Consider the following 26753-nt stretch of genomic DNA (forward strand, 5'->3'; position numbering starts at 1 on the left):
TTAACCTCCTTCCCCCCCACTGTGAGCCTAAATAAATATGCTAATTATCCAGGGTATTTCATTAATGTGATGCAGAGCTGACCAAGGCAGGTAGAAGAATGCAGTTGGTGGTGGGTAGACCTGCTGGGGGGCAGATGGAGCAAGCAAGCAGGCATTCACTCCACTGACATGAGCTGGCTTGCATTTAAACAAAGCCTGCATTTTTGCCACTGCATAGAGTGGGTAAGAGGATGCAGGTACACTAGTCAAAGACATCTGACGCTGGGATGCTGGCAGAAGGCTGAAGGGAAGACAGGTGGAGGCTGGGGTGAAATGCCAGCACATCCTTCTACATTCTGATGTAGATAATACAGAGAAGCAGGGGTCTGGTGGCATACTGACTGAAGACCTTATGGGGAGTCAGTAAATAGTAGAACTGAGAAGCTGGCCTGAGCAGACACAGGAGCCAGAAGAAAGCAGGAGAGATATTACTATAGCTGTCTCTGGGGTCCTGGCAAGGAGGGAGCCACTTAGCATCCTAAGAGGAAATATGTGACCACAGTATCTTCTCAGATAGAAGGTCTGCCCCTCAGAGCAGGGCCTGACAATCAGTGGTATAACCAACTGGCAGCGTGAGAGCTGCTGCTTCTGGCACAGATCAATGTATGTCTGTGATGCATCTGATACTTGCCTCTAGAAAACTAGGAACTGCATTTGGAGTCAGATTTGAAATATCACAGCCTAGCCCTATCAATCCTGAAGCTGTAAATCACGACCCTGGCCCTACCCCACGTCAGTAAGCAGCAGCTATAAGCTGCCCCAGAGTTGAGAAATCCCCATCAGCATCCTCTTCCTTCAGTTATTTTCTGGTGTCTGTTGGTCCAGTGTTAGAGAGAAAACAAGGGGCAGGACCCAAGTGATGTGGAGGTTGAGGATGCCTAGTCTACTGGCCTCTGCTGCACCATTAGGCTGAGTTCTGGATGTTAGAATCACTTCCCAGCACAGAAACACCAAAGGGAAGTAGTGTTTTGCTGTATATCAGATTCTTTTGGTATGTATTTACCTTAAGACCTGACTACTGTTCAAACGAGAGTGAAAATGGTAAGTAGAACTGTAAAGACCTCTAGAGACTGAAACTCTAGCTTAAAGTTACAAAGACAACTATTTGCCAAGGGGTGTTCTATATACTGCTCAACCTTGTGTGGATGCTGAGCCTTCACAGTGACTTGTGACTCCCTGTGTTTTATGAGAAAACAATGAATACCATCGAGCAGGGTAAGGTCATACACTCTGACTAGAGGCCAGGATTCAATTCTGGAATGTTACACTTGTATTGCTGCAATAATTTGACATTGTATGCAGTCTTGTGCCACATGTTGAAGACTATGCTGCATTGTCAGAAGTCTGTCATGGGCTTACACAGCACTTGCATGCTAATTATCTCCATCCAACACCATTATCTGTGGCCAGCCTCTGTTCACCCAAGGCACTGTGGGGTAAGGAATCAGGAGCAGAGCATGGGATATCATCAAAGATCAGGTGAGCATGCTGCCTTACTCAGTCATCTTTACAGGAGTGAGAATAAAGTGAGCAAGCATGAGGGCAAAACATGCAGACAGGGTAGTTACCAACTGTAACCCAAGCATGCCTACAATAAGATGGGAGGCGGTGGGTGACTGGGGAATCACCCAGAAGGTCTCAAGCCAGGTAGGCTGGGGCAGGCAGCACAGCTCAGGAATGAGAGGTTCTGCTCTGCAAGGGGAAAGGTAAGAACTGACTCCTGAAAGTTGTCCTCTGATCAAACACACACAAAATTCTTTGGTTTGTTTTTAAAGTGAGCAAGAATTATACAATTATGTTGCATGACTTCCTAGGAAAGACATGAACAGACAATCCACTTATTACATATAATGCACCTCCAGATCAAAGAATTAACTCCAACCAAGTCTACGCTCACTGACTCAGTGATCTTAACTGAGGCAACTTAGAGGCGGTACTCCACTGCAGAAGTGCACTCCACTTGCCCAGCAACCATCCTCCACCTTTGAGGATCTTAGTTACTGTTGCTGGGATATAGAGCTGGCAGGAGCCACACATTCCTGGAGGGCAGATTTCCACACCGGGATAACCAGAGGCTTAAGAGGCAGAAAGACTGCCCCTGGGCAAGTGTGGGTGTACAGGAACAAGACACCACTCTGAGTACAATAGCGTATATACACCAGGGTGGTTTAGCTGACAGGATCTGGCGGAATGATACAAAAAGCACCAGATACAGCATGCTTCATTCTCCACGAAAACTCAAAGTTGACTTGTGGTACGTCTTTCAAGGAAATCTTACCAGCTACATGTTTGGGGCTGTGGGGCAAGGAGGAAGGCGCTCAGAGTTTGGGATACAGTCGTTCTGAAGTGGGACTGCATAAAATGCTTTCCTTTCAGGGCAGCATTCTGCTACACCACTTCCGATTCTTTCCAGGTTATACTGGCTTACACCGCCTTTCATAAAGTACACACATCAGCAGACACCCTGAGAGCACACACTTTCAGGTTACAGATGCAGAAGCACAGCACAACAGTGCCACCAAGACTTGCCTGAGGGCACTCAACTGTCCCTCTTCAAGCAAACCCGGTCTCCCAGCCCACCTTGCTTGGACTTCACCTTGCCGGCGGCACATGCGAATTGGCTTCTCCCCTTTTTTTTTTTTTTTTTTGGTTTTTCGAGACAGTTTTTTCTCTGTGGCTTTGGAGCCCTGTCCTGGAACTAGCTCTTGTAGACCAGGCTGGCCTCGAACTTACAGAGATCCGTCTGCCTCTGCCTCCCGAGTGCTGGGATAAAGGCCTGCGCCACCACTGCCCGGCTGGCTTCCTCTTTTTAAGTCCATTCTGATCTGTATGACTCTCATTTCCTAGCCCGTTTCTGAAGTGCTTTTTATGGTCAGTCCAGCGTCTGCAGCAAATCAGATAACCTCTCCTCCAGATAAGCTGGGTGCCCTCAGGCATGTTATCAACTAGGCAGTGTCTCCCTTTCCACTGTCCATCAAGTGATACAAAAATGGTGTGAAGCAGGGATAAGTAGATGTCACAGGCCTCATGCAGGAAATCATAAAATTAGAGAAACCCAGAGATTAGTTAGGGTGCAAATCACCTGTCCCCTCCTAAGACAAATAGAAAGCTGACACCATACCTGCCATGCACTCTATCAGTATGACCCTGTAAACAGGGGTGAGGTACAAGTCCCAAGATGCACTGGGTAGAGCCCCACTGTAATGAATGGTCCCCAAGCAATACAGGGCTCAAAACATCTCTCAGCTCTCCCCATGCCAAGCTTGGAAACATGCTTACATGAGCCCCCTTTTCATCTCACTGCTCTCTCAACAAGTATCTGCTTCCAGGCCCATATTTATACCTCCAGCTTAACTGGATCTGTCCTAAGTGACCCTAAAATAAAGGTCTCATCTCGCATGCAATGGGTTCTGACTATAGAGAATGAAAGCAAGTCCCGGTGTTCTGTTCTTGCTCAGTGTTCAATTCTGAACCTCAGCGTTCCAGTCTTACTATCTTTGTACACCTAAGCCTTGCCCATCAGCCCTCATTTCCACCTAGGCACTTACTGTTTAAACCTGTGCCTTTCCTTTGAGTTTGGAATACCTTCCTCTTCAAGTCATTTCACAGGAAGGCTCACTCTTTCTCTCGCCAGAACTGCCCATTCCTTGACATAGACTTTGACTCTCCATACAGTTTTTTTGGACTCCTCTCCAATTTCCAGCAGTTTCACAGTATGTTTTCATTAACTGATGAAATAAACTTGTGTTGGAAACTTAACATTTTCAAAAGCATATTTGAAGAATCTTATTTTCAAATGAGGTTCAAATACTGGTATATAACCTTAAATATGTAAAATATTTTAACCACAAAATCAGTACAAGTAAACCATCCTCACTTAGATATATGACAGATTTTTAAAAACAATACTTTAAACTATATAATACAATATTAGGCAAACAAAGAACTACATTTTATGACTGGGTGGAAATCTTGATCATTCATCTAAAAACAAGCCTGCAGCTAACAGTCTGATATCAAATTCTATAGGCTGTTTAGCACTCAGGAAGAGATCTGTCCACCTACCATGCAGCTCACTGCATCAGCAATGCTGAGACCCTGCGCACACAACACACACCAGGCTCCAAGCTCAAATATCCTGCTTGCTTTGACAGGCACAGATGATACTGACTTTTGCCAAGCGGCTACAATGGCAGCTGTTTATGCAGTTTACTAGATCAAGGGCACTGAAGCAAGTTCCTTTCTTAAAGTTTCTCTAGTGATTTCAAAACACAAGAACAGCAAACTTAAAAATCAAATTATACACCAGCAGTGATAACCACAATAGCATGTGTGTACAATCCAAACTTAAGACACTTGCCCTACTGATAATCTTACCTCAATCCACAGGAAACCCTAAAACCACCTGGAAAAACCACAAGTTTGTTTTCTTTCAATGAAAAACTCTTACTTTCATACCACTTTTTTTATTTAAAATATTATAACCAATTGACATACTAGATAACACTGTTTACATCCAGTGGTGCATGTTTAATGACTAGGGCATGAACACGAAAACCACAATAATGATCTCAGCATTCCCTACAAAGTGCCCCATTTTGTTTTGTCTAGAGAGGAGAGGGAGAGGAAAACCAACACAGAAAAGGAGAAGGACGAAGAAGTAATGACGTGGACAGGGAGAGAGAGAAAGAAATCCTAATTATCACCCTTAGGATTGCAGGTTCAAAACCTTATTAGCAGGATAAACTGTAATGAGAAAATAGATGTCACAGTCCGGGCAGACAGCTACTTCAGTTTAACTTCATCGTTCAGCTATAAGATTAACAGCTTCTCAAAAATATACCAAATATTGGGCCTACAAAAGTAATTTATTTCTTCGTAAAATTTACTAAGATTTACTCCTTTTGTAAAATGTAAAGCATGGACTGGTATCTTGAGCAGGTTTCTTACAAAACAGTGATGATGTCAATAAGCCCACAGCTAGCACAATTCCCCAGACACAGTGGAAGACTACCAGGACTGTCTCTTACTGATGCAAGGCATGCACTTCACATACTTACTGGTATTTTGTCAACAGTGATCATAAAGTATGCGATACACATTTATAATTCACACTCAGTAAAGGATCTAACATTAAGGGCAACAGCTTACTTGGGAAAGCATAGAAAATCAGTGTGAGGTAGTTCAATAAAACCTAGTTTAAGTCATTATGAGAATAGGACATTGTGCAAAACTAATCCACAGGTACTATTTCTCAGAAAGAATCTAACCCAGAAATGCCCAGAAGGTTACTCTTACTAGACTCCCCTTAAGAGCACTTTGACTAAGAGCAGTTACTTTGAAATTAATTAGGACACAAGTTTTCCTATTTACCCCAACTACACATTTCTGCTTCAATGCCCTTTATCTCGTCCATCTGTTGTGCTATTAAGACAAATTTGCTTCCTGTGGTCCAGGAAAAGCCTAAGAGATCAGTAGAAACACGATGCGCACTAAAATCTAACAGGCTATGGAGCAATGCTGAAGAGGGCTACGGATGAGACGGTGCTGGGGGTCTGCTACTCACTGGGAACAATTAGTGGGGTCCTGGGGCATCATGCATCCACCCTACAGCTAATGTGAGACTAATGGGCAACACTCACAAACTACAATAGTTCTGAAAATATACTATGCTTTTATCTCTAAATGTTGTGCAGGCTAGTGCCTAGGCAACACTGATGGTTGTCTTCATGTGTGTGGCAGAAACTGGTCAGTAGTGTAAACCAAGTTCTATTTGTAACTCAGGGAACAGCTTCACTTGCCTGCTGCTCATTTTGTCAGTAGGCCTCTCTGTCTCCATGTCTTGGGGTCAACAGAGTGAGATGAGCCCAGAAGGGTTGCAGGCTTATAGGAAAGCTGCTGCTTTGTACACAATCAAGCTTCTTTGTACTGGTAGGGACACTACGGCTTCCTTTACAAGTGGGGGTGTGAATGCACTGGGCTTTGTTCCTGGTGTGCACTCAGCAGCATGGCATGACACAGTAAAAACCACTTAGCAAATAGCATGAAAGAGTTGAGATGCTCTATTTATAACAAGCAATCCCAACAACATGGTCATCTTAGAGAAGGTTAGTATAGTAGGGGTAAGAGAACTGTAACCAGGAAGACATGTAGGAAGAATCCGTGTCTCTTTCCTAAACTAATTCTCAGTTAAACAACTTTTGGACAGTAAAACAACAGGTAGCTTAGGCATACATAATTGAAAAGTCAAATTATAGGATGGCTGAACAAGTACTGCTAGACAGAAATGTTATTTGTAAGTTCTTAAAAAAATACTTAAAATGCTTTAAGATCCTAAAAAGTACCAATATTTATGTGAACAGGTTTAAGCAAAGAGGGGGAGTTGTGTAAACAATGAATCTTAAAAAGCGAGGGCACACACATTTAACAGACAGAGCTTCCTTTCAGGGTATAATCTGTTAGGTGTGTTAGTGTGCACTGAGCACTGAGACTGAAGCATGACGGCCGGCAACAACAAGTGCACAGTCAGAGCAGCTGCCATTTCTCACTTAACCAAAATCTGCATCGAGAAAGATGGCTTCTCAGCAATCAAACATAAAATATAGAAAACTAAGGAAGCATGTCAGCTGCTAAAGTGCAATAGTGACAGATTTTATCCTGGAAAACAAAGCCAGTTAGCTGTAGATCTAATATAAAATAAGAACACACTCATGCTCCAATTTCTGCTAAATCCTGACTCCAATCTTGTATTTCTACAGACTAAGAGGCAGAATAGTCTCAAATTCACACTTGCCTAATAAAAATTAATGCACCATGTTAAATGTAGAGAAAAGAAATCACTAAAAGGTGGGAAGCTAGAAATCATGATAAACTAACTTTGCTATATTTCAAAGTATAAAAAAGCTAATGTATTTTAATCTTAAGTATTGCACATTAACAATGACCAAAAATACTTACTTAAAATTCTACACTAAATATACAAAAAAAAAGCAAAAAGCTAAGCAAACTTTCAGAAATTTGCTGAGCTGTGCCTGTTCTTAGTCCTGTTGGTTGTGAGCTCCAAATGGCTTCTCCCTACAACCTTGCAGCTCATGAAGTATGTATTTCCCAGTTCAATCCATGAAATCCCTCTTGTTCCAGACAATACCAAAGGTGCCTGGGCATTACAGACATCATTTCAGAAATAATGAGACCTTGATGACATTTTACTTAGGAAAATTCAGTTACAGAGAAAGGATTCTGTAGATAGAAAATGTAAACAGTTAACACACACTTGTCAGGAGCAGCACCATTCTTACACTACTCAACGTCCACACTGCGTATTCTATTGGAAATCAGATATAAAAAAAAATCAAAGACTGAAGAACCACCACTATGCCTGCTCTGCTCACTGTGAAGAAACAGTCCTTAGAAAATGACATCCTACATATGGCTGTGTGCTACTATTTTCAGATGAACGGTATATTGCTCATTTAAACATCACCTACATAAATTTAAGTAGGCTTTGGAACCTCCTGACAGCTAGTAAAAATAGACTTATGCTATAGGTAGAATCAAATGGCCGGAAACACCACAAACTGGTGCTCAACAGGCTGACCCTCCAAAGAACAGGAACTGGGAAAGGTCCAGAGGCCAGAAGCTAACAAAAGAGAAGTCCAGACTCTTGACCAATGCCAGGACCTATAGCCTGAGATTAACTCAGTGTATACAGAAGCAGGCTCATAGATAGTACAAGGGAAACAGCTGTTGATTTGCATTGAAATGTATATTCATGAAGTATCCTCTTGACTGTATACAATTGATCAAAAGCTTTGAGCATGCTACAAAACTCAGAACAGACCACAATTCTTGATTTTAGCTTTTGTTGGGTTAGGGTGGGGAGCTCCAAATGGTAGTAGGATGTATTCAGCTTCTTTAAAGACATGCTCTGTGTTATCCTGCCATTTAGAGAGCAGGGTGTTTGCCAAAATTTAGGTAAGGTTGCCTACTAATTGTTGTAACTAAATTGGGATTGGCAAGTAACAAATATTGGAGGTTTCTTGACACGTTCATCATTTACAGTAGTTATTCCTGAATATAACTGGCTACAGGTTATTTTCCCTTACTCCTCTGGGGTTATTTCATTGATAAGCACATAACCCTTAAGGATAGCATCATGAACAAACATCTGAAATAAATTCTAATAAAAAACTTATAAACATCTTAAATAATTCATGATATATGCAAGTCACCACATAATAGTTGCTTTGATAAACAAAAATCTTACAAATTCAGTAAAAAAAAAAATCAGCAGCATAAGATAAAGCAAATATGCAAAAATTTAAACCATGATAAAATAATTAGGTTTACATTATACAGTTAATTACAGCAAAAATACAATACAGTTTTGTTGCTGTTTAAAAACACAACTTAGGTTTTAAATTACAACACTTGAAATAAAAAAAAATAAACTACTTTACTACAAAATGAATTCTACATTTTCTGAAAAATCACTCAAAAATATGACCACTGAATTGTTTTAAAAGCAGTTCTATCCATGACTAACCGATTGCCCATCCCTCCCACCCCCCCAAGGCCCAAGTAGTCATCTACAGCAGCCTAGAGGTCCAGCAGATGCTTCTAGACTGCTGTCTGTATCCGAGGCCAAAGTCGGATCTGTGGACATTGAAGACACATCATTGACAGACGGTGAAGACGATGGGTGCTGAGAGCCGTTGATCACTGCTGCACCTGTGCTATGAGAAACAAAACATCACATCAGTTACTGTGCTGCCCACCTCCAGTGTCAGCATACTACTTCTCCTGGGCTTACGGGGTGCGAGCCACAGTGACCCTAATGCTAGTGTTCTCTCATTCACACACGCTATGAGGGAAGAATTCTTTTTTTTTAAATTTTTTTCTAATATTTATTTATTATGTATACAATATTCTGTCTGTGTGTATGTCTGCAGGCCAGAAGAGGGCACCAGACCTCATTACAGATGGTTGTGAGCCACCATGTGGTTGCCGGGAATTGAACTCAAGACCTTTGGAAGAGCTGGCAATGCTCTTAACCACTGAGCCATCTCTCCAGCCCTGAGGGAAGAATTCTTAAAACGCCTAGAAACCTATACTCCTGTCCTTTCTACTGCATTGTGAGTTTAAGACAAGAAGTCAGAAGTCCAAGTAACGTGGAGAATGGCCCTATAGCAAGATTCACGAATGGGACTCAGGGTATATTCCAGAAGAGTTGTGAGCACATATAAAACTGCCTACCTTGCCCTTTGCTGGAGAGAATTCTCAAAGAGCCAAATGACTAAAAACAAACTTTGAGAACTAGAATACTACAGAAAATATTACTTTTGATACTGTCTCACAAAAACAAACAAATAAACAAAAAAACCCCACAATGTCAAAATGATACTTCTGGAATATCTTGCAAAGCAGAAGTCAACACAAAAGAGCAACACTTTGATTAGGAGGGACCTTAATCAACTGTCCCACTATGAGACTGTGTGCCTTCCCAGCCTAGTTAGGTTAAATTCAGGTTTTACTTTGATTCTAGTCAATGCCAGGCAAAGACAAATACAGACTTACTAAACAGAGACAGAAGCAAATGCGTCCTCTGCTAAGAGTAGTATCTAACAAGCATTTCTTGCATTAAAAAACCAACCTTCCCCACAAATAGACAAGAATACCTTACACACAGACAGAAAGCCTTTCAAGGGGTAGGCCTCATTCTAGGGTAGGAGTATGTTAAAGCAACTCAACAACAGGTAGCAACTTTCAAGCCACAAGCTTACTAAATAAGGGTAATTTAGAAGTACATTAAAGTTCTCAAGAACACATTTCCAGAATAAAAACAGTGGATAGAGTTCAGGGCCCCGAGATGCTGAAAGCAAATAGGTAGAAAGTCTACTGAACCACATCTCAGGGGCTGAGATCGTGCCCATTCTGCAGAATGATGAAAAAAACACTCAGATACAAGAGCTTCACCCAAAGCTTGTTTCCAACTGTGACAAAAGTACTGAAAACAACACCAGTATTTGATAGTGTGTGCAGCAAATTCTGTAGTGAAGCTTTTATTTATTCCAATTGAAAGCTGTTCCAATCAAAACAGCGAATGCAAAGAGAATTCTTTAAAGCAAGGCCAATAAAGGCAGGGTTATATCAGTACGACAGAGACAACAGCAAAAAAAAAAAAAAAAAAAAAAAAGACAGTGGTAAAGACAGTGGTATATCAGTGCTTTCAAATTTAACTATAAAACTGTAACCAGCAAATTGAGTGAGCATGGTGAATAACTGCAGGTCCCAGGGCACTGAAGATTATAACACAAGTAAATTGCAATCCAACCACAACGGGTCTATATTGTAACCAACCTAAAGGAGATGGCTGCCCTCTTATGACTCCATTCTTGGTTCGTTCCTCCAAGTCCATCACCTCCTTGTATATTAATTCTGGGAAGAAAAAAAAAAAAAACAGAAAAATTAAGTGTTTTGAAATCAGAGGGACCCTCAGAAGGTATGTATATTTTAAGTCAAAACGTATGTATCTGTTAAGTATGCCAAGTTGGACCTTTGCAATGACAGCAGATCAAGTGAGTGTCAGGTTCTGATTCACAGATGTTAACAACTCCCTGACTTCCAACCACTGACTACACTGAAAGACAGCACAACTCTCTGCTGTAACTGTTTATGTTGGCTAATGGGCAGCTGCTGCCAGAACCCAGCAAGGTATCAACGAAACAGCATTCTGCCTTACAGATGCTTGTCTAATTTTGTCTAAGTGAGGGTTAGAGTCTGTGCTTATCTTACTTCTACTTCTCGAGTCCTGGCATTATGCAACAAGGCTGTAGTTATTCTAATTGTTTACAATTAGAATGGGACAGGAGACATTTTTATTTAAGCAAAAGCAGCAGTAGCTTCAGCTCCTTCCAAGTAGCCTACAAAAGGCATTGCACCAACACCCCTTCCCAAGACGCTTGTATCCCTGAGTGAGGGCAGCAGCAGAGCACTACAAGGACAGGGTGCAGCATGTACCCCACACCCTACTCTTCTACACGATTCTGACTTCTCCATTACCATTATTTAAATCACCTTTGGGTCTCGCACTCTTTGAAAAATTACATGAAAGCAATTCCTCAAAAAATACCCAAACCAAAAATGTAAAGAATTCCAAAGAATTTGTATTCCCAAAGTTCAAGTTTTTTTTTTTTTTTTTTTTTTTTTTTTAAATAAAGAATCCTGCTGGAGGCCAGGCATGGGAAGCTGAGGCAGGGAGATCAGAAGTTTGATGTCAGTCTGTACCATACACATGTTTTTATTTCAACGTTCTCCCAACCATCAAAAGTATCATCAAGAAGTTGAATACTCAATCAATAGGCTAACCAATAAACGGAAAAAATCTTTTTCAACACAACAGAAATTTCTCAAAAAAATAGAAATGGACACTATATGAAAAAAAAAATCAATATTCCAAGCCATCAGAACATACAAACACAATACCAAGATTCTATCTAATATCAGTAAGACTGGCTGCTATCCATCAAAAAAGCCACTGGCAACAAATGCTAGCAAAGATGTGATTAAAAGGAACCTTCATAAATATCAGTGGAAATAGAAATTAGAATAGTCACTACAAAAATTATTGCAGGTTCCTCAAAACATTAAAAAAAATTCCAGGGGCTGGAGAGATGAGATGGCTCAGCGGTTGAGAGCACTGATTGTTCTTCCAGAGGTCCTGAGTTCAATTCCCAGCAACCACATGGTGGCTCACAACCACCTGTCATAAAATCTGGTGTCAACTTCTGGCCTGCAGGGACACATGCAGGCAGAACATTGTATACATAATAAATCTTTATTTAAAAAAAATAAAATTCCATTAAAGGAATCTAAGGCAGAATATAAGATGCCTGCACACCCACTGTTACTGAGACACTATTCACAGCAGTAACATGTGCTATTAGCCAGATGCCCATGAACAGCCCAGATGCCCACCAACAGCCCAGATACCCATCAACAGCCCAGATGCCCACCAACAGCCTAGATGCCCATCAACAGCCCAGATGCCCATCCATAGCCCAGATGCCCATCAAAAGAAGACTGGGTAAAGAAAATGTGATGAGACAAGATGTGGTAGAACACACAGATATAATCCCAACACCCCAGAAGCAGGCAGTTCTTGGTGAGTTTGAGGTCAGTTCGGACTACAGAGTGAATTCCAGACCAGCAAGAACTATATAGTGAGATCTTGTCTCAACAGAAAAGTGAACAAACAAACAAAACAACAATAAAAAAAAACCCAAAATGTGGTGTATATGTATGCAAGGTAATTTTAGTCAGCCATGAAGTAGAATGAAATTACATCATTTGCAGGAAAACAGATAGAACCAGAGTCGCATGTTAAGTAAAGTAACCTGACTCAGAAAGATAAATATCACACATTTTCTTCTATATGGAACCTGGATTTGACAATGTAAACATATATGACACAAAGGAGCCAATTAGGGTAGAAAAGGACAAGTGAGAAGGTTAAGAGAGGGCATGAGGGATCAAAGGAGGCTAACGTACACAGAATGATACACATATCTGGAAATTTTGTGACAAAACCTGTTACTCTGTACACTAAAATAAAAGAAAAAGTGTATTTATGTATAACTACATTCATAAATTAGGAAAAAACTAGATCTGATGTTCAAAGATGATAAACAAAGCCATTAGAGTTAGAGTGGAGGTGGACTGATACCTCTGTGTCACGCTGATAGAAGCAGAAACTAGTGTCTTTGATTAAAAACAAATAGGAAGTAATTAAAACAATATTTGGTCAAGCACATCTCCTTTTTGGACTGCTCTCTCTGTTATTTTCAAATATGTGCACAAAAACACATGGTGACAGCAACAGGCTGTGTTAAGGTCCAACTTTAGTGAATATCACAAACTGAGAGACACACTTCCTTATAGCTCACCACTTACTAGCTATTAAACCATGCAGGCAGCTGTGTTTACCAAGAGCGTGTCATTTTCAAGACGTAAGGGGACATCCATAAACAAGTGAGCACAGAACATTAGATACCCCAAACATGGGTGCAGAAACAAAGAAGAAAACAGTAATGTGCCTACGACTGAGGTGGAAAATTTCAGAAATTAAGGAAGGAAACTGTCTACTTTGTAAAACAAACAAACAAAAACTTATTACCAAATATAAGTTATGAAAATAGAAAGCAACATTAATTTCCTTAATGGGAAAAAGCCACTGAAAGAAGCGGAAGTTGCTTCATCGTCTTAGAGTCTGGTGACTGTTACCTTTCCACTCTTCTATTGTGTGCTCCCTTTCATCTAACTGCTTGTCAGGGATCTTTGGTGGTGGCTGAAAGAGACAAGGCAGTAACAGCTGAGTCAGTTTACTGAAAGTATATATACTCTTAATTATTTAAAATATCAGTGAGACAAAAGACTTGTAAAAATGAATCATGAGAGAAAGACTAATCATCAGTGACTTTAACTTTCTACAAAGTAATTCTATAAGATTCCTTTGTAAGAAATATGATGTCTGACTTTTTTCTTTCTTCCCAACTTTTCAAATTGTCACATTTTACCTTTATTACAGAATTCTACTCTTCTTTGGATACAAAACATCAGTTCTAAACAAGGCTGCTCCCACAGACATGCTAGCTCCTCTCTAATCAACTATCAATTCAACAGAGTAAGAGAAACAGTGGGAGGCTGCCCGACTGTGTGACAGCTTAGCTATGCTCATTAACCTAAGGTTTTCTTCATGCAGAACTAGTAAAGATCCTCTACCTCTATTTTTTTAAATGACAAATGTATTTCAAACTTAGTTTTAATAATAGCTCTAAGAATGCAGTATGCTCTTCAAACACTAAGAACTTACGGCTTCTGCTTCCGAAGGGTCATACCAGACGTTGATGTATGGGTGCTGGAGAGCTTCATCTACTGAGATCCTTTTGGATGCATCTATTACTAGCATTTTGGATAACAAATCCCTTGCCTGGCTGGCTGCAAAAATAATGATATTAATACACACATGTTCAAGAGATTCTCCAATTATTAACTTTAGAAAGTTGAGGTTATCTTTTATTTTAAAAAAATTATCTTTGTCAGGCATGATGCATATGCTTGTAATTGCTGAACTAAGGATACAGAGGCAGAAGGATCACAAGGTTTAGGCCAGCTTGGTTCTAGTCCTAGGTTAGCAGGATTACATAGTAAATAGCTATCTCACACTGAATCAATCAAACTAAGACAAAACAAATCCTATGTTTTAAAATAGAATGCTTTTTATTATTTGGTTTTTTTTATTAAAAGAGATTTGTTGCATTTTCAGTTATGTGTACACAGAGGGAAGGGAGGGGAGTGTGCATACACACATGAATGCAGGTGCCCAGGGAGGCCAGAAGAGAGTATTAGGTTCCCTGGAGCTGGACTTACAGTTGGTTGTAAGCTGCCTCATATGAGTGCTAGGAACTGAACTCAGGTTCTCTGCAAGAGCAGCAAGCAACCTCTCTAGTCCCTCCTCCTCCCCCCCATTTGTTTAAATAAATAAAAGACCAGGTCAAGCTATGTACCTAAGATAGCCTGGAACTCATAAGGTAGCCCAAGATGGTCTCACACTCCTCACTCTATTTCAGTCACAGCTTCCCAAGTTCTGGAATTATACTTGTGAACCACCACATTTACACTACATTATCAAAACTAGGATACATACATGGTTTATAAAACACACACACACACACACAAATATTTACTTACTTATTTATTGCTTTTGTTTTGAGACAGGGTTTCTCTGTATAGCCCTTAGCTGTCCTGGAACTTACTTTGTAGACCAGGCTGGCCTCAAACTCACAGAGATCCAACTGTCTCTGTCTCCCCAGTGCTGGGATTAAAGGTATAGGCCACCACTGCCCGGCTTTTTCTTTCATTTTTGAAGTAGGCTTTCCATTTTCTTGCCTCAGCTGGCCTTGAACTCAGAAACCCTCCTGCCTCTGCATCCCAATTCCAAGGATTAAAGGCAAATGCCACTATAGCTCGCTAAAATGCAAAAGCAACAAAAATTTCCTATGTTCCACTAGCAGACATAATTTTGAGTTAGTCCCTTAAAAATATGACTAAGCACTCTTCCCACACATGCATACCCAAAAGAGAATTTGGTGCACACACTTATACAACTTACCTTTAAGCTTGTTATGCTCTGAGTCAGCTGGGAAAAGCACATCAGGGAACAGTTTCTCAAAGCTATACCCAGCATATTTAGGTCGGTTTTCAACATAAGTCCTTACTGTTGGTTGTAGTTTCTTCATGAATTCAGGACAGGGTGTTCCAAGCTGTTCAATAACTTTATTCCACTGATCAATATCTATTATCAAGTAGCTAAGAAAAACACTCCATGTATCAAATGTTCAACCCTTTAATCTTACCCACATTAAATACAAAAAAATGGAAAAATTTTAACACTTAAAGAATGTGGCCATTATATATTTTATACCTCAAAGTCACCTTGCAAAAGGCAATGATTGCAAGTGGATAAAAATGATAAATAAATAAGTTTGGTTAATCTTATTTATTGTGTATATGTATGTGTGCACATGTGTGTAGGAATATAGAAACATTAATTCTACCATAAAAGAGGCATACACAAGTAAATTAAAAATAAAAATTATAACTCAAAAACTATCATTACTATGCATAGACTCAAAATGCAAACTACATAAAACTTTAATATTTAAAAAGTTGCCTTTCCCTGAGTTCTTCAAAAATGTAAATGCATTTCCTAGAGAGTAAGATGTATTTCTAGTCTGTCCTGTTTCTGAGTTCTCTACACTAACAAAAAACAACCAATACTGATAAAAATGATAACTGATACAAGTAGCATTTTCTTTTGCCATTCTCAGGTTTGTCTATATTAATTATGTTTATGAAATGCTGAAATACATGAAAATGATACTAGTATCTCAGTATGCTGTATACTAGGAATTCCTGGTCTTGTTCCTTCTAGTCTTTACATTCCAAACCTCCAAAGACTAATGTCCCAAACACTCTTACTGTAACATGGCAAATATTCTCACTGCACCTAAAACAATGTTACTCACTCAAAGACACTTCACTGTTAACATAAATATTAAGGCTGATGAACTAAAAGCATGACTCCCAACCTAATTACCAACATAGGAAACTTCTAGTGACATTCTCACCATGTTAATGTAATGAGACAATAAGACACAACATACAGAACAGTAACAGAAAGATGTGGGGGAACTAAACAAAAAGACAGACAGGAGCAACAGATAATTCCAAAACTCATGCTATTTTCCATATAGTTATAGACTTACTCAAGTGTTAGAAATTTTTAGTGGAAGTCATTAAATCAATTCAAAGCCATCGAGAACTGTGAATAATCACTTGAGCACTTATTAAAATTACCATATGAAACAATAAAAGAGGAAAGGGAAGTCTATGTCAAGTAAGAGGTGGTATTCTGGAAGAGTAATTTAACAATACTTTGTATTAGGGAGAGACAAAATACATTCTACCTGACCAGGCTGACGCGGTAGCATACATTTTGACCTTTAGAAACTACATTTTAGGCCAAAGATAAGGATACGATCTGTACCTGGGAACAAAACACCACCTTTGATCATTTCTCCCATGATGCACCCAACTGACCAAATGTCAACTGAAAACAAAATGCAATGACATTAACATAAAGATTTTGGTTAAAATAAAAAGAAAAATATATAAACATTAAAATAAAACACGTACACCATATACACTTAAAATTATAAAAAGGAATACAAAATAAAAATGAGTGACAGTGAATGTGCTCTGACTACCAGCAGAGACTGTATGTCCTACTGCCAGGTGCAGCCTACAAATACTTCAGTTTCTTAGCTCAATTTTTGAACTATAATAGCCACAAACTTTACTTCTATTAAAAAAGAAACCTGTATGTACAAATGTAGAATATATTCCTTTTCATTAGCAAACAGAAGGAAGTTCATCACCTAGCTAATTAATCTGCTGCAGCAGCACAAGGATACAGTCCCTTCCTGGAAAGAGGATTTTGTGGCAAACCATTTCTCCCATAATGCACCCCACAGACCATAAATCCACTATATGTTTGCAGCACAAAAGAAGGAAAAGCAAAGCAAAAGGTCATTAAAATCAAAGAAGCATAATATGACTGCATTATCTAAAAACTGCAGAACATCGCAAAAAGAAAAGGTGATTTGATTTCAAATAATGGAATAATTTAAAACAAAATACTTTTTAAAAAGCTCTGAATCACAAAGGAAAATATGAAGTGTTGCATTTTAGTTACATATCTAATTTTAAAGTGAGAGCTATGCACAGAAATTGCATAAATAAAAAATTCTTACATTTTATAATAATTTATTAGTAAAATATAAAGTAGAATCAAACTTTATAAAGTTACAAATGTATGAGATCATAAAATTATAAAAATAAGATGCACTATTTTGAGGTTTGACTGTGCATTTTACTCTCTCTTTAAGTTAAATTTAAAAAGCATAAGCAGAAATAATCTAGCATACAAAAACAGAGTGTCTCTGAATTTAATGAAATGTTAATCTAAGTTTTTCTCAGAAAATTTCAAACTGGATTTCACAGGTTTATTGAACTGAAAAAGCTCTGTATATTCTGAATTAAAGTCAGCAATTTTCTTCGTAACTTCATTTTACATTTATACCGACCTCTACCCAAAAAGCAACAAATACAGAGAAAGAACAGCTTATCTGCTGAGAAACTTGGTAAACACAAGTGTTTTTCAAGTTTTCTATTTTGAAATATCAAAGTACCTACAGATCTGTGATCTACAAAGACTCTCCTAGCAGATCACTGTATTATAAAACTTGCAACAAGGAGTCGAATTTGCTTTCATGCAGTTTAAAATAGATCAGTTTACCCTAAACTTTCCAAAATAATCTGAGATTCTCTGAAATAAAACCAAACATGAAAAAAAAATCTGTGTGTGTATGTGTGTGTGGGAGAGGGGTAGGGAGAGGGAGGGAGGGAGGGAGGGACTGAAAAGAGGATGGATATCTGTATGTCATTCCCCATTCCCTGCTGGCTAATGTAGTTATATGGAAGGATTAGATTTGACTGGGTTCATGGGGAAACAGGCAGAAAAATGTAATGAGACATCTATGTGACTCTTATCTAAGAGAGGACAGTAAGTCAATTCTTTGTTTTTAAAGATTATATTTATTTGTTTATATGTGCTCATTTGCCTGTGTGAAGGTATCTAATCCCCTGGAACTGGAGTTACAGACAGTTGTAAGCTGCCATGTGAGTGTTGGGAATTGAACTCAGGTTCTCTGGAAGAGCAGCCAGAGCTCTCAACCACTGACCTATCTCTCCAGGCCCAATATGTTAATCCTTGACAATAGTTTCTCTAATTTCTGGTAAGAAGCTATGTCAAGACCATATTTACAAGGACACTAACACATGGTACAACTTGTGATGACCAAAAGTTTCACAGAAAAGCAAAAAGCAATTAGCAATCTGCACTCTGGTTATCTGAAATATCAATCCTCAAAACAAAACTTTTAAATCTATGTCAAGACTAAGAAAAAAAAGTATCATGCTTACTTAAATTAATTGATATCAAGTATTTGTTTTTAAATAGTTCAAAAAAGAGAAAATTAAACAAGGACCCAAGTTTGAATGGTATCATTTATATATATATATATATATATATATATATATATATATATATATATATATATATGCGCAAATGTATGTATGTACATATATGTATAAAGAATCTTCTATTACTGACGTAATAGTTTTCTGATTCAAAGTGAGCCACTATTCTAATTTCTTCCCTAGAAATACACCACATTAAAAAGTTTAACATATCCACACATAATAATAAATTAAATTTCCTTAAGGTTGGGCACAAGCTTTGAGGAAACACTGGTGCTTCCCACAAGAGGTTGCATTATCCATTAGCTTTCAGAATTGGATCTTAATGTAGCTCTCAGTTTATAGTGAGTGCTACTATTAACACTCACTAAAGGTGTTGGGAGATGCCAGCAAATATGACTAATATACACTAGAATAACTACTAAGGTTAAATTATTAATAAGTATATGCTCACACTGAAGTTACAGACAAGCAAAGGGCATAAGTTCCAGTTTTAGAATTCTTTATCTAGGAGTAAAGGTATTCACATTTAAGATAAGGCCCCCATGCTTTCCCAAAAATTTATGGCAAAATGCTCAGATTCTTAATACACATTTGAACCTTGGATGCATGCTTAATTCCATGCACTTCAATTGAAGTATAAAAAACACTGATAAACTAAATCAAAAGAGTATTTTAAAGTGAAAGTATATGCTGACCGTTCTCCTTGTAGCCCATGCCGAGGATGACCTCTGGTGCTCTGTAGTAGCGAGTCACGACATAAGGCGTCATCATAAAACTTGTTCCTGCAGTCCTCGCCAGTCCAAAATCAAGAATCTTCAAAGTGCAGTCTGATTTGACTACTATATTACTAGGCTTTAAGTCCTTCAAGAAATAAACATAAAAATGATTGCTAAGACAGATACAAAGGTTTACTGCTCAACTGATTTGCACAAGCTGTCAAACAATGTTAACTGTTCACTGTTTTCTCTGTAATATCACTACAGAGATTCAACAAATAGGCAAACCCAAGAAGTCAGATTTAAAATGTTTTCATTGATAAGAACATTAACCCAGTATGGATGTCAATAATGTTTTATTTCCTAGAAATTAGTATTGGCTAGAAATTCTTGGTCAAATAGGGCAGGAGATTTGGAAAGGCATCTTAAAGCTCATTTAAGAACTTTTGTGTGGGGCTGGAGAGATGACTCAGAGGTTAAGAGCATTGGTTGCTCTTCCAGAGAACCCTGGTTCAATTCCTAGCATCCACATGGCAGATCACAAGTGTCTGTAACTCCAGTTCCAGAGGATTCTACACCTTCACACAGATAAAACACCATAAAAGAAATAAAAAATTAAACAAACAAAAAAACCCTTTTGTACTAGGTACAGCAGCCAATCCTTTGCAATCGCAATACTTGATACCGGAGCAGAAAGACTGGAAGTTCAAGATACATAGTAGTGCTTAGATTGTTGTTAACTTGACACAACAAGTTAGAGTCACCTGGAACAATCAAGAAGCTGCCTCCACCAGAATGGCCTGCAGACAACTCTGTGGGAGGTATATTCCTAATCAGTGATTGATGTGGGAGAGCCCAATCCTCTGTGGATGGTGCCCTCCCTGGGCAGGTGGTCCTGCTTATATTAAGAAAACAGGTTGAGAAAACCATGGAGTTGCAAGACGGTAAACAGCACTCCTTCATGGCTAATCCAGGCTCCTGCCCCAACTTTCCTCAGAGATGGACTGTTATACTGTGATATTGTTTTATCACAGCAATAGAAAGCAAATAAAAAGACACAGCAAGACCCTGTCTTAAAACACCAAACACAGACAATAAAAGAACTACTATGGTAAGACTCATAAATTATCATTTACATTCATTTGCACACTAAATTATAGCTTTAAAAATCCCTAAAGTTACAATAAGCTTTATATTACTTTAAAACCAATATGAAACAGTCTGCTAATATTCACGTGATCAAATTTGACATAATCTTGGCATATGTTATTTGAACACTCATAAGTGTTTGCTTTTAAAGGGAGGGAGGCTTGGGATCAACCTCAGTACAATAGATACTCAGCTCTATAGGACCAAAATAATGATTATCAGCCTGCCCATTCCTGACTTTCCACATAAAATCACAAACATCTGCTCATAAACTTTTGTTCACATGTGGACTAGTGTGCTGGTGCCAATGGTCCATAAAATTCCTTCCTGCTGATAGTGCTACATAATGTCTTTATGAAAAACTGCCACTTGGTTCCAGCCAGAAGGAAATCTGTGTGATACCTATTAAAATGAAGGCAGTGGCATAAATACTCAGGCCTTCATACTCACCACGCTCTTGCCTGTGAGCTTTGATGAACACTCTTATCACAGTCACACTATCTCACATGCACACATGAGTAGCAGACACAAACACCAAGAGCAAAAGCCTTCAAGACAAAGATCCCTTTTTAAATGTCTACATGCAGGAATTGCTTGTATGCTGTTTCTACCTTATTCTGACAAGCCATCATGCATAGGCTTAGGAAACAGATTCTTACAACAGAAGACAAAAAAGGTTATCATTACTGTTCTGCAAATATAATGTCGCTAATACTTCTGAAATATAGCATATGAAACAAAGGAATGTCCATGCTTAAGAATAAAACATTACAAACTTTAATCACTTCCATATCTGTTACTACAGATGGAGATTACTGGCTTTTTATACTAGCTGGTTCTAGTCTAGAAAAAAAAAAAAACTTTTTGGTATGGATTAAGAACAAATACATTTTTTAAAAAACAGCTTAAGACAATAAATGCCAAGAGTATTTGGCTCTAAGAATATTAACTAAAATTCATCTTTCTTTACCAATGTTTATCTTTTTACAGATGTCATAATATTGTTAACTACATATGGAAGAGTGCCTTGGAGTTTACATTTGTGCAGAGAGAGTAGAAATAACTCAACATTTTATCTTTCCTCCCCGATTTTCTCACAACAGAACTGAAGGCTCCTTATCAAATCCTAGAATTGATTAAATCACCTCAGTCTGTCCAAAGAAGCCTGAAGGCTTGAAGGCAGACTCAAGAGAACTTCAAATAAGTTCAAGAATACAGAAGCCATCAGCTAACAAATATGCTTTAGAAAGACATACAATCAAAAAGCTATTACTTCTTTCAGTTACTGATAAAAATTGCAGTATGAAAAACAAAACTTTAAGTCTGTCAAGAAAGCTGCTAAGCATCTTACATGGGCAGGACAGCAAGAAACTTTCTACTCCAAATATCAATAATAGAAGACTCTTTCGCTCCTGTCTTTCATAGGTAGGAATAAGGTCAAGAAAGCTGAGCAGCCAGCCCTTGAGCACACAGCCTTCAATACTCACTTGAGATATACTTGAGGAGATAGTCTAGAACGTAGTTCTGGGGACCTTGAACCTGGGGCTATGACCTCTAATTAGACAGTGTGACTAACTCTAATTCTGAAATTTTACAATAAGGAAGAATATGTTCTGAAGCCTTACAACTGGTGCCATATTAATGGTGACTATGGTGTGAGAATGTTTGCATGTGTCTCCCAAGGGAAATGTTGGAACCTGTAGAGAGTGGGTACTATTAGAAAGTAATTATGTCATGGGCATTGTCGTCAGAAGAGATTAAAGTTGGTTTTGTGGAATGGGTTAGCTCTCAGAAGGGAGTTAGGGTTAAGCAAAGCTCCTACACACTTGGCACCTTTTACACACAATCAGATTTGTTTTCTATTTCTCTGCCATGCTTGTAACTAACTGGCCTAAGTGATCGTCACCAGAAGTTGATGAGGCTACCTGATTTCAGAATATCAGCTTCCAAAACAGAGCTAATTCTTTTCCTTATCAATAACACCTTGCTTTAGGTATTTGTTGTAATAATGAAAAACAAACTAATCAATAATGATGACAGGCAAGACAAAGACAAAGTTGGCTATTTTTGCTATTGTTCTTCAACATTTTACTGTAAGTTCTAGCTAGAACAATGGGGAGGGGAAGGTGCCCAAACTGAATAGAGTAAAGCTACAGTGCAGTTGACATGATCTTAAAAAAAAATTCAGTGTGCATGAACACAAAAGAGGAGGTTAGAAAGAAGTACAATGACATACTTTATGACAGAGGAAAGACCATGTGAAGATACAAGAGAGTGCTTATGGACCTCACCAAAACCACCATATTTTAGGCACTGTGAACTGTGAGAAAATAACTCCTGCTGTTCCAGCTACCCAACATACAGTACTAAAGGCTAATGCAACTTAGGAAACTGAAAGATCTTATGGGTCACAAATTGGAATACTAAATATTGCCAAGATGAAGCCACCAAACCAACGTTCAGATTCAATGAAATCTTTGTTCAAAGTCTAGCGGTTTTTTTCTGAAGAAATGAAAAAGTTGATCTTCAAATTCATATGCACTCAAAGTTTCAAAACTACTGAGAAAGGAGTCAGGATTCAGTTTCCCATTTCAAAGCAGTACAGAGTTACAACTTTTTCTGGTGGGTGCAGAGATGGCTCTGTGGTTAAGAGCACTGACTGCTCTTGCAGAGGACCTGGGTTTGGCCTCCAGTATCCAAACAAAAGGTCACAAAATCCTGTAAATCTAGTTTCAGGGAAGCCTATCACCTCTGAACTCCATGGACTCCATATCCTGTGGCAACATACACATACAAATTTGTAAAAATGTGATTCCAATATAGGGACAGACATAAAGACTAATTATATAAAACTGGCACTCCAGGAAGAGACCCATCTATTTGCGACCAGCTGGATTCTGGAAGGGTACCAATACAATTCTCTGAGAGCTTGGACAACTGAATTTCTACACATGGGTGAATGAAGACAGGCTCTTGCATTACACTATGTAAAAAATGAATTCAAAATAGACGCAATACCCATAAAACTCTTCTAAGAATAGATAGTTAAATCTTTATGACATTCACTTTAGCAGTAGATTCTTATACAAGACATAAGGGCACATGCCGTAACAAAATTCATGAAAACTAAAACATTTTAACATTTTACGTATTAATAAGACATCATCAGCAAAGTAAAAGCCAATCTATGTATAAATTATGTCTGGTAAAGGTTTAGTATACATAGAACTGAAATACACATTCTCTCTCTCTCTCTTTCTCTCTCTCTCTCCTCCCTCTCCCCCCTCTCTCCTCCCTCCCTCCCTCTCCCTCCCTCTCTCTCTCTCTCTCTCTCCCCTCCCTTTCCCTCTCTTCCCCCCTCCCACCCACACTCCCTAACAAAGAGGCAAACAACTGACTAAGAAACCAGAGTTTAAAAATACATGTTTTTAATGCCATCCTAGAAATGGCTAACCAACAAATGAAAAAGTGTTTGACCACTGTGGTAGCTTGAATCAGAACGGCCCCAACAGGCTCATATGTTTGAACACTTGGCCCCAAGTTGGTGAAACTGGGAAGGGTTAGGAGGTATGGCCTTGTTGGAAGAGGTATGTAACTGGGGGCTGCTTTCAGGTTTCGAAAGCCCATACTATTCCAGCTAGCGCTCTCTCTCTCTGTTGCTGCCTGCAGACCATGATATAAGTTCTCAGCTACTGTTCGAGTGCCATGCCTGCCTGCTTGTTGCCATGCTCCCCACAACATTAGTCACGGACTCATCCTCTGAAACTGTAAACCACCAGTAAACTCTTCTTCTGTCGGTTGCCTTGGCCATGGTGTTTTGTCATAGCAATAGAAAGTAAGACAACTCTCATTAGCCATTAAAAAAATGTTTATGAAGAACACAATAAAATGCCACTTCATACCCATTATGATGACTAATACAAAAAGGTCTGGTACTAAATACTGACAAAATTGCAGAAAAATTGGAGAACCCTTATATAAGGATTCTGAGAATAGGAAATGATACCCAATTTGAAAAACAGTTTGATTGTTCCTTAAAAATATAACACCACATGATCCAGTAATTCCACCCAGGAAAACTAAAGAACAAAGATTGAAGAAATACTTGTACATAAATTTTCATAGTGAAGCACTGTGAAATATGACATACTTGGAACATTGTTCATTCACAAAAAGACATACCAATATATGCTACAGCATAGACTCTGCAAATACATTACACTAAGTCAAAGAAACTATACAAAAGGCCATATGATTACATTTATATGAAATATCTAGGACAGGTAAATCCATAAATATTGAATTGCTAGGGTGTGGAGAGATTGACAGAAATGAAAAGTAACAGTTTGAGGGATGTAGTTTTGAATTTTTTAGGCAAGATGATGAAAACTTAGAATTTGACAGAGGTTGTGGTTGTACAGTACTGTGAATGGACTACTAAATGCCACTGAGTCATATACTTCAAAACAGTCTGTTATGTGGATTTTACTTTAGTGATTTAAAAGAATAAGATCATGGTGGGCTGGAGAGATGATGGCTCAACAGTTCAGAGCACTTGCTGCTTTTTGGTTTCCAGCACCCACATGGCAGCTCACAACTGTCTGTAACTCCAGTTTAAACAGATCCGACACCCTCTTCTGGCCTATGAAGGCACTGCATGCATGTAGTACACTTAAATACATGCAAGCAAAATATTTACAGAAAATTAAAAAAAAATCCTTAGAAAAGAACATGGTGATATTTTTCTACTAACCCGGTGAATAATTCCAGCAGAGTGAAGGTGCTTGATTCCACACAGCATTTGATAGAGAAGGTAGGACATTCTTTCATGATCTAACTCCATCTGAATCACTTGGCAAAGATTTGCATCCATGAGCTCCATGACTATGTAACTTCATGGGTAGAAAAAGATGACAGCTAAAGTGTACAGCAACAATCTATGGACAGGTACTAGTAAAACTTTGTATCAACAGCATTCATTCTAAATACCACACTTACACATCTTGAAATTCTTCTAGGGATTTCTGTGGTGTGAAAACATTCAAAAGGCCAATTATCTGTGGCAAAAGCAAAGAAATAAAAACATTAGAAACTATTTCCTAATACTTGATTTGAGAACTGCAAATACATGTATTATAATAATTCACTATCAGTTTAAAATCATCCAATTTTTATATACTAAGCACAAATAAACATATGTTTACTAAAATTTCATTGCTAGGAATTGGAGAAAAGAAAAAAAATGACCAGGAGGAACAAAAGATCTTTGGGGCAAATAAAAATGAGGTAACTATAAAGGTGGAAATATATACATAAATACCACACATTAATTCAAACTCATAGATTCTCTTATTCCAAGTGAACCCCAAGGGCTGAGGGTATAGTTCAGCCATCATGTTTACTTAGCATGCAGAGAGACTGGGTAAATTTCCTAGCACCAAAAAGAAAAAAAAGAGTGCTGGAGAGATGGCTCAGCAGTTAAGAGCATTGGCTGCTTTTCCAAGGGTCCTGAGTTCAATTCCCAGCAACCACAAGGTGGCTCACAACCATCCATAATGAAATCTGGTGCCCTCCTCTGGCCTGCAGGCATACATGCAGGCAGAACACTGTATACATATTAAGTAAATAAATCTTTAAAAAAAAGAAAGAAAAAATAGAGTGTAATCTAATGTAAATTGTGGAATTTGGGTGATACATTAATGTAGGTGTATCAGTTATGACAAATGTACTACTCAGATGGGGCGCTATATACATACAAGGACAAATACATACAAGCTTGTATCTTTCTCTCCCATTTGCTATGAAACTGTCCTAAAAGTCTTAATATTCGATGACAAATTATATAAGCATTTATACAAAATAAGTGCCTGATAGAGCATAAATAGAAAGTGCTATGTGAAGCCCTTCCATTGACTTTGAAGGACAACTATCCTACTTGGTCCTCAGTTACTGTCTGGATATTCCTACATTCAGTACACCATAACAGAATCTTATTCTCATAACAAGTTCATCCTAGACCACCTAAGATCCTTGTTAGAAAGAAAGAATGAGCTGACATGCTTTCACAGGCCAGTATACAACAATGCACTTGACTTATATTTTTAAACGTCTGATGGCGATTTAGGTTAAAAAGAGGCTGCTCGTTGGTTTCCTGACCTAAATAACCACACAAAAAAACTGTTTAAG

The 26753-nt window shown here is 38.5% G+C and overlaps 1 protein-coding gene across 4 annotated transcripts in view; it reads right to left on the reverse strand.

Annotated features, from left to right (window-relative positions):
• Nucleotides 1-8614: 8614 nt before the first annotated feature.
• The window catches only part of Mapk8 (mitogen-activated protein kinase 8), a 74055-nt gene continuing 55916 nt past the window's right edge, over nt 8615-26753 (reverse strand). For 3 of the 4 annotated variants that reach the window (XM_038349111.1, XM_038349112.1, XM_038349113.1), the window contains 9 exons: nt 25566-25624; nt 25321-25459; nt 19398-19563; nt 16637-16708; nt 15209-15391; nt 13910-14034; nt 13321-13384; nt 10399-10476; nt 8615-8769 (listed from right to left, as the gene is read on the reverse strand). In XM_038349111.1, the coding sequence (XP_038205039.1) occupies nt 8624-8769; nt 10399-10476; nt 13321-13384; nt 13910-14034; nt 15209-15391; nt 16637-16708; nt 19398-19563; nt 25321-25459; nt 25566-25624 (1032 nt within the window). In that variant the 3' untranslated portion in view covers nt 8615-8623. Of the gene's footprint in view, nt 8775-10398; nt 10477-13320; nt 13385-13909; nt 14035-15208; nt 15392-16636; nt 16709-19397; nt 19564-25320; nt 25460-25565; nt 25625-26753 lie in introns of all 4 variants that reach the window. The other variant, XM_038349114.1, reaches the window with a different exon arrangement.

The sequence above is a fragment of the Arvicola amphibius genome, chromosome 12, assembly GCF_903992535.2.
Source record: "Arvicola amphibius chromosome 12, mArvAmp1.2, whole genome shotgun sequence".
Lineage (NCBI taxonomy): Eukaryota > Metazoa > Chordata > Mammalia > Rodentia > Cricetidae > Arvicola > Arvicola amphibius.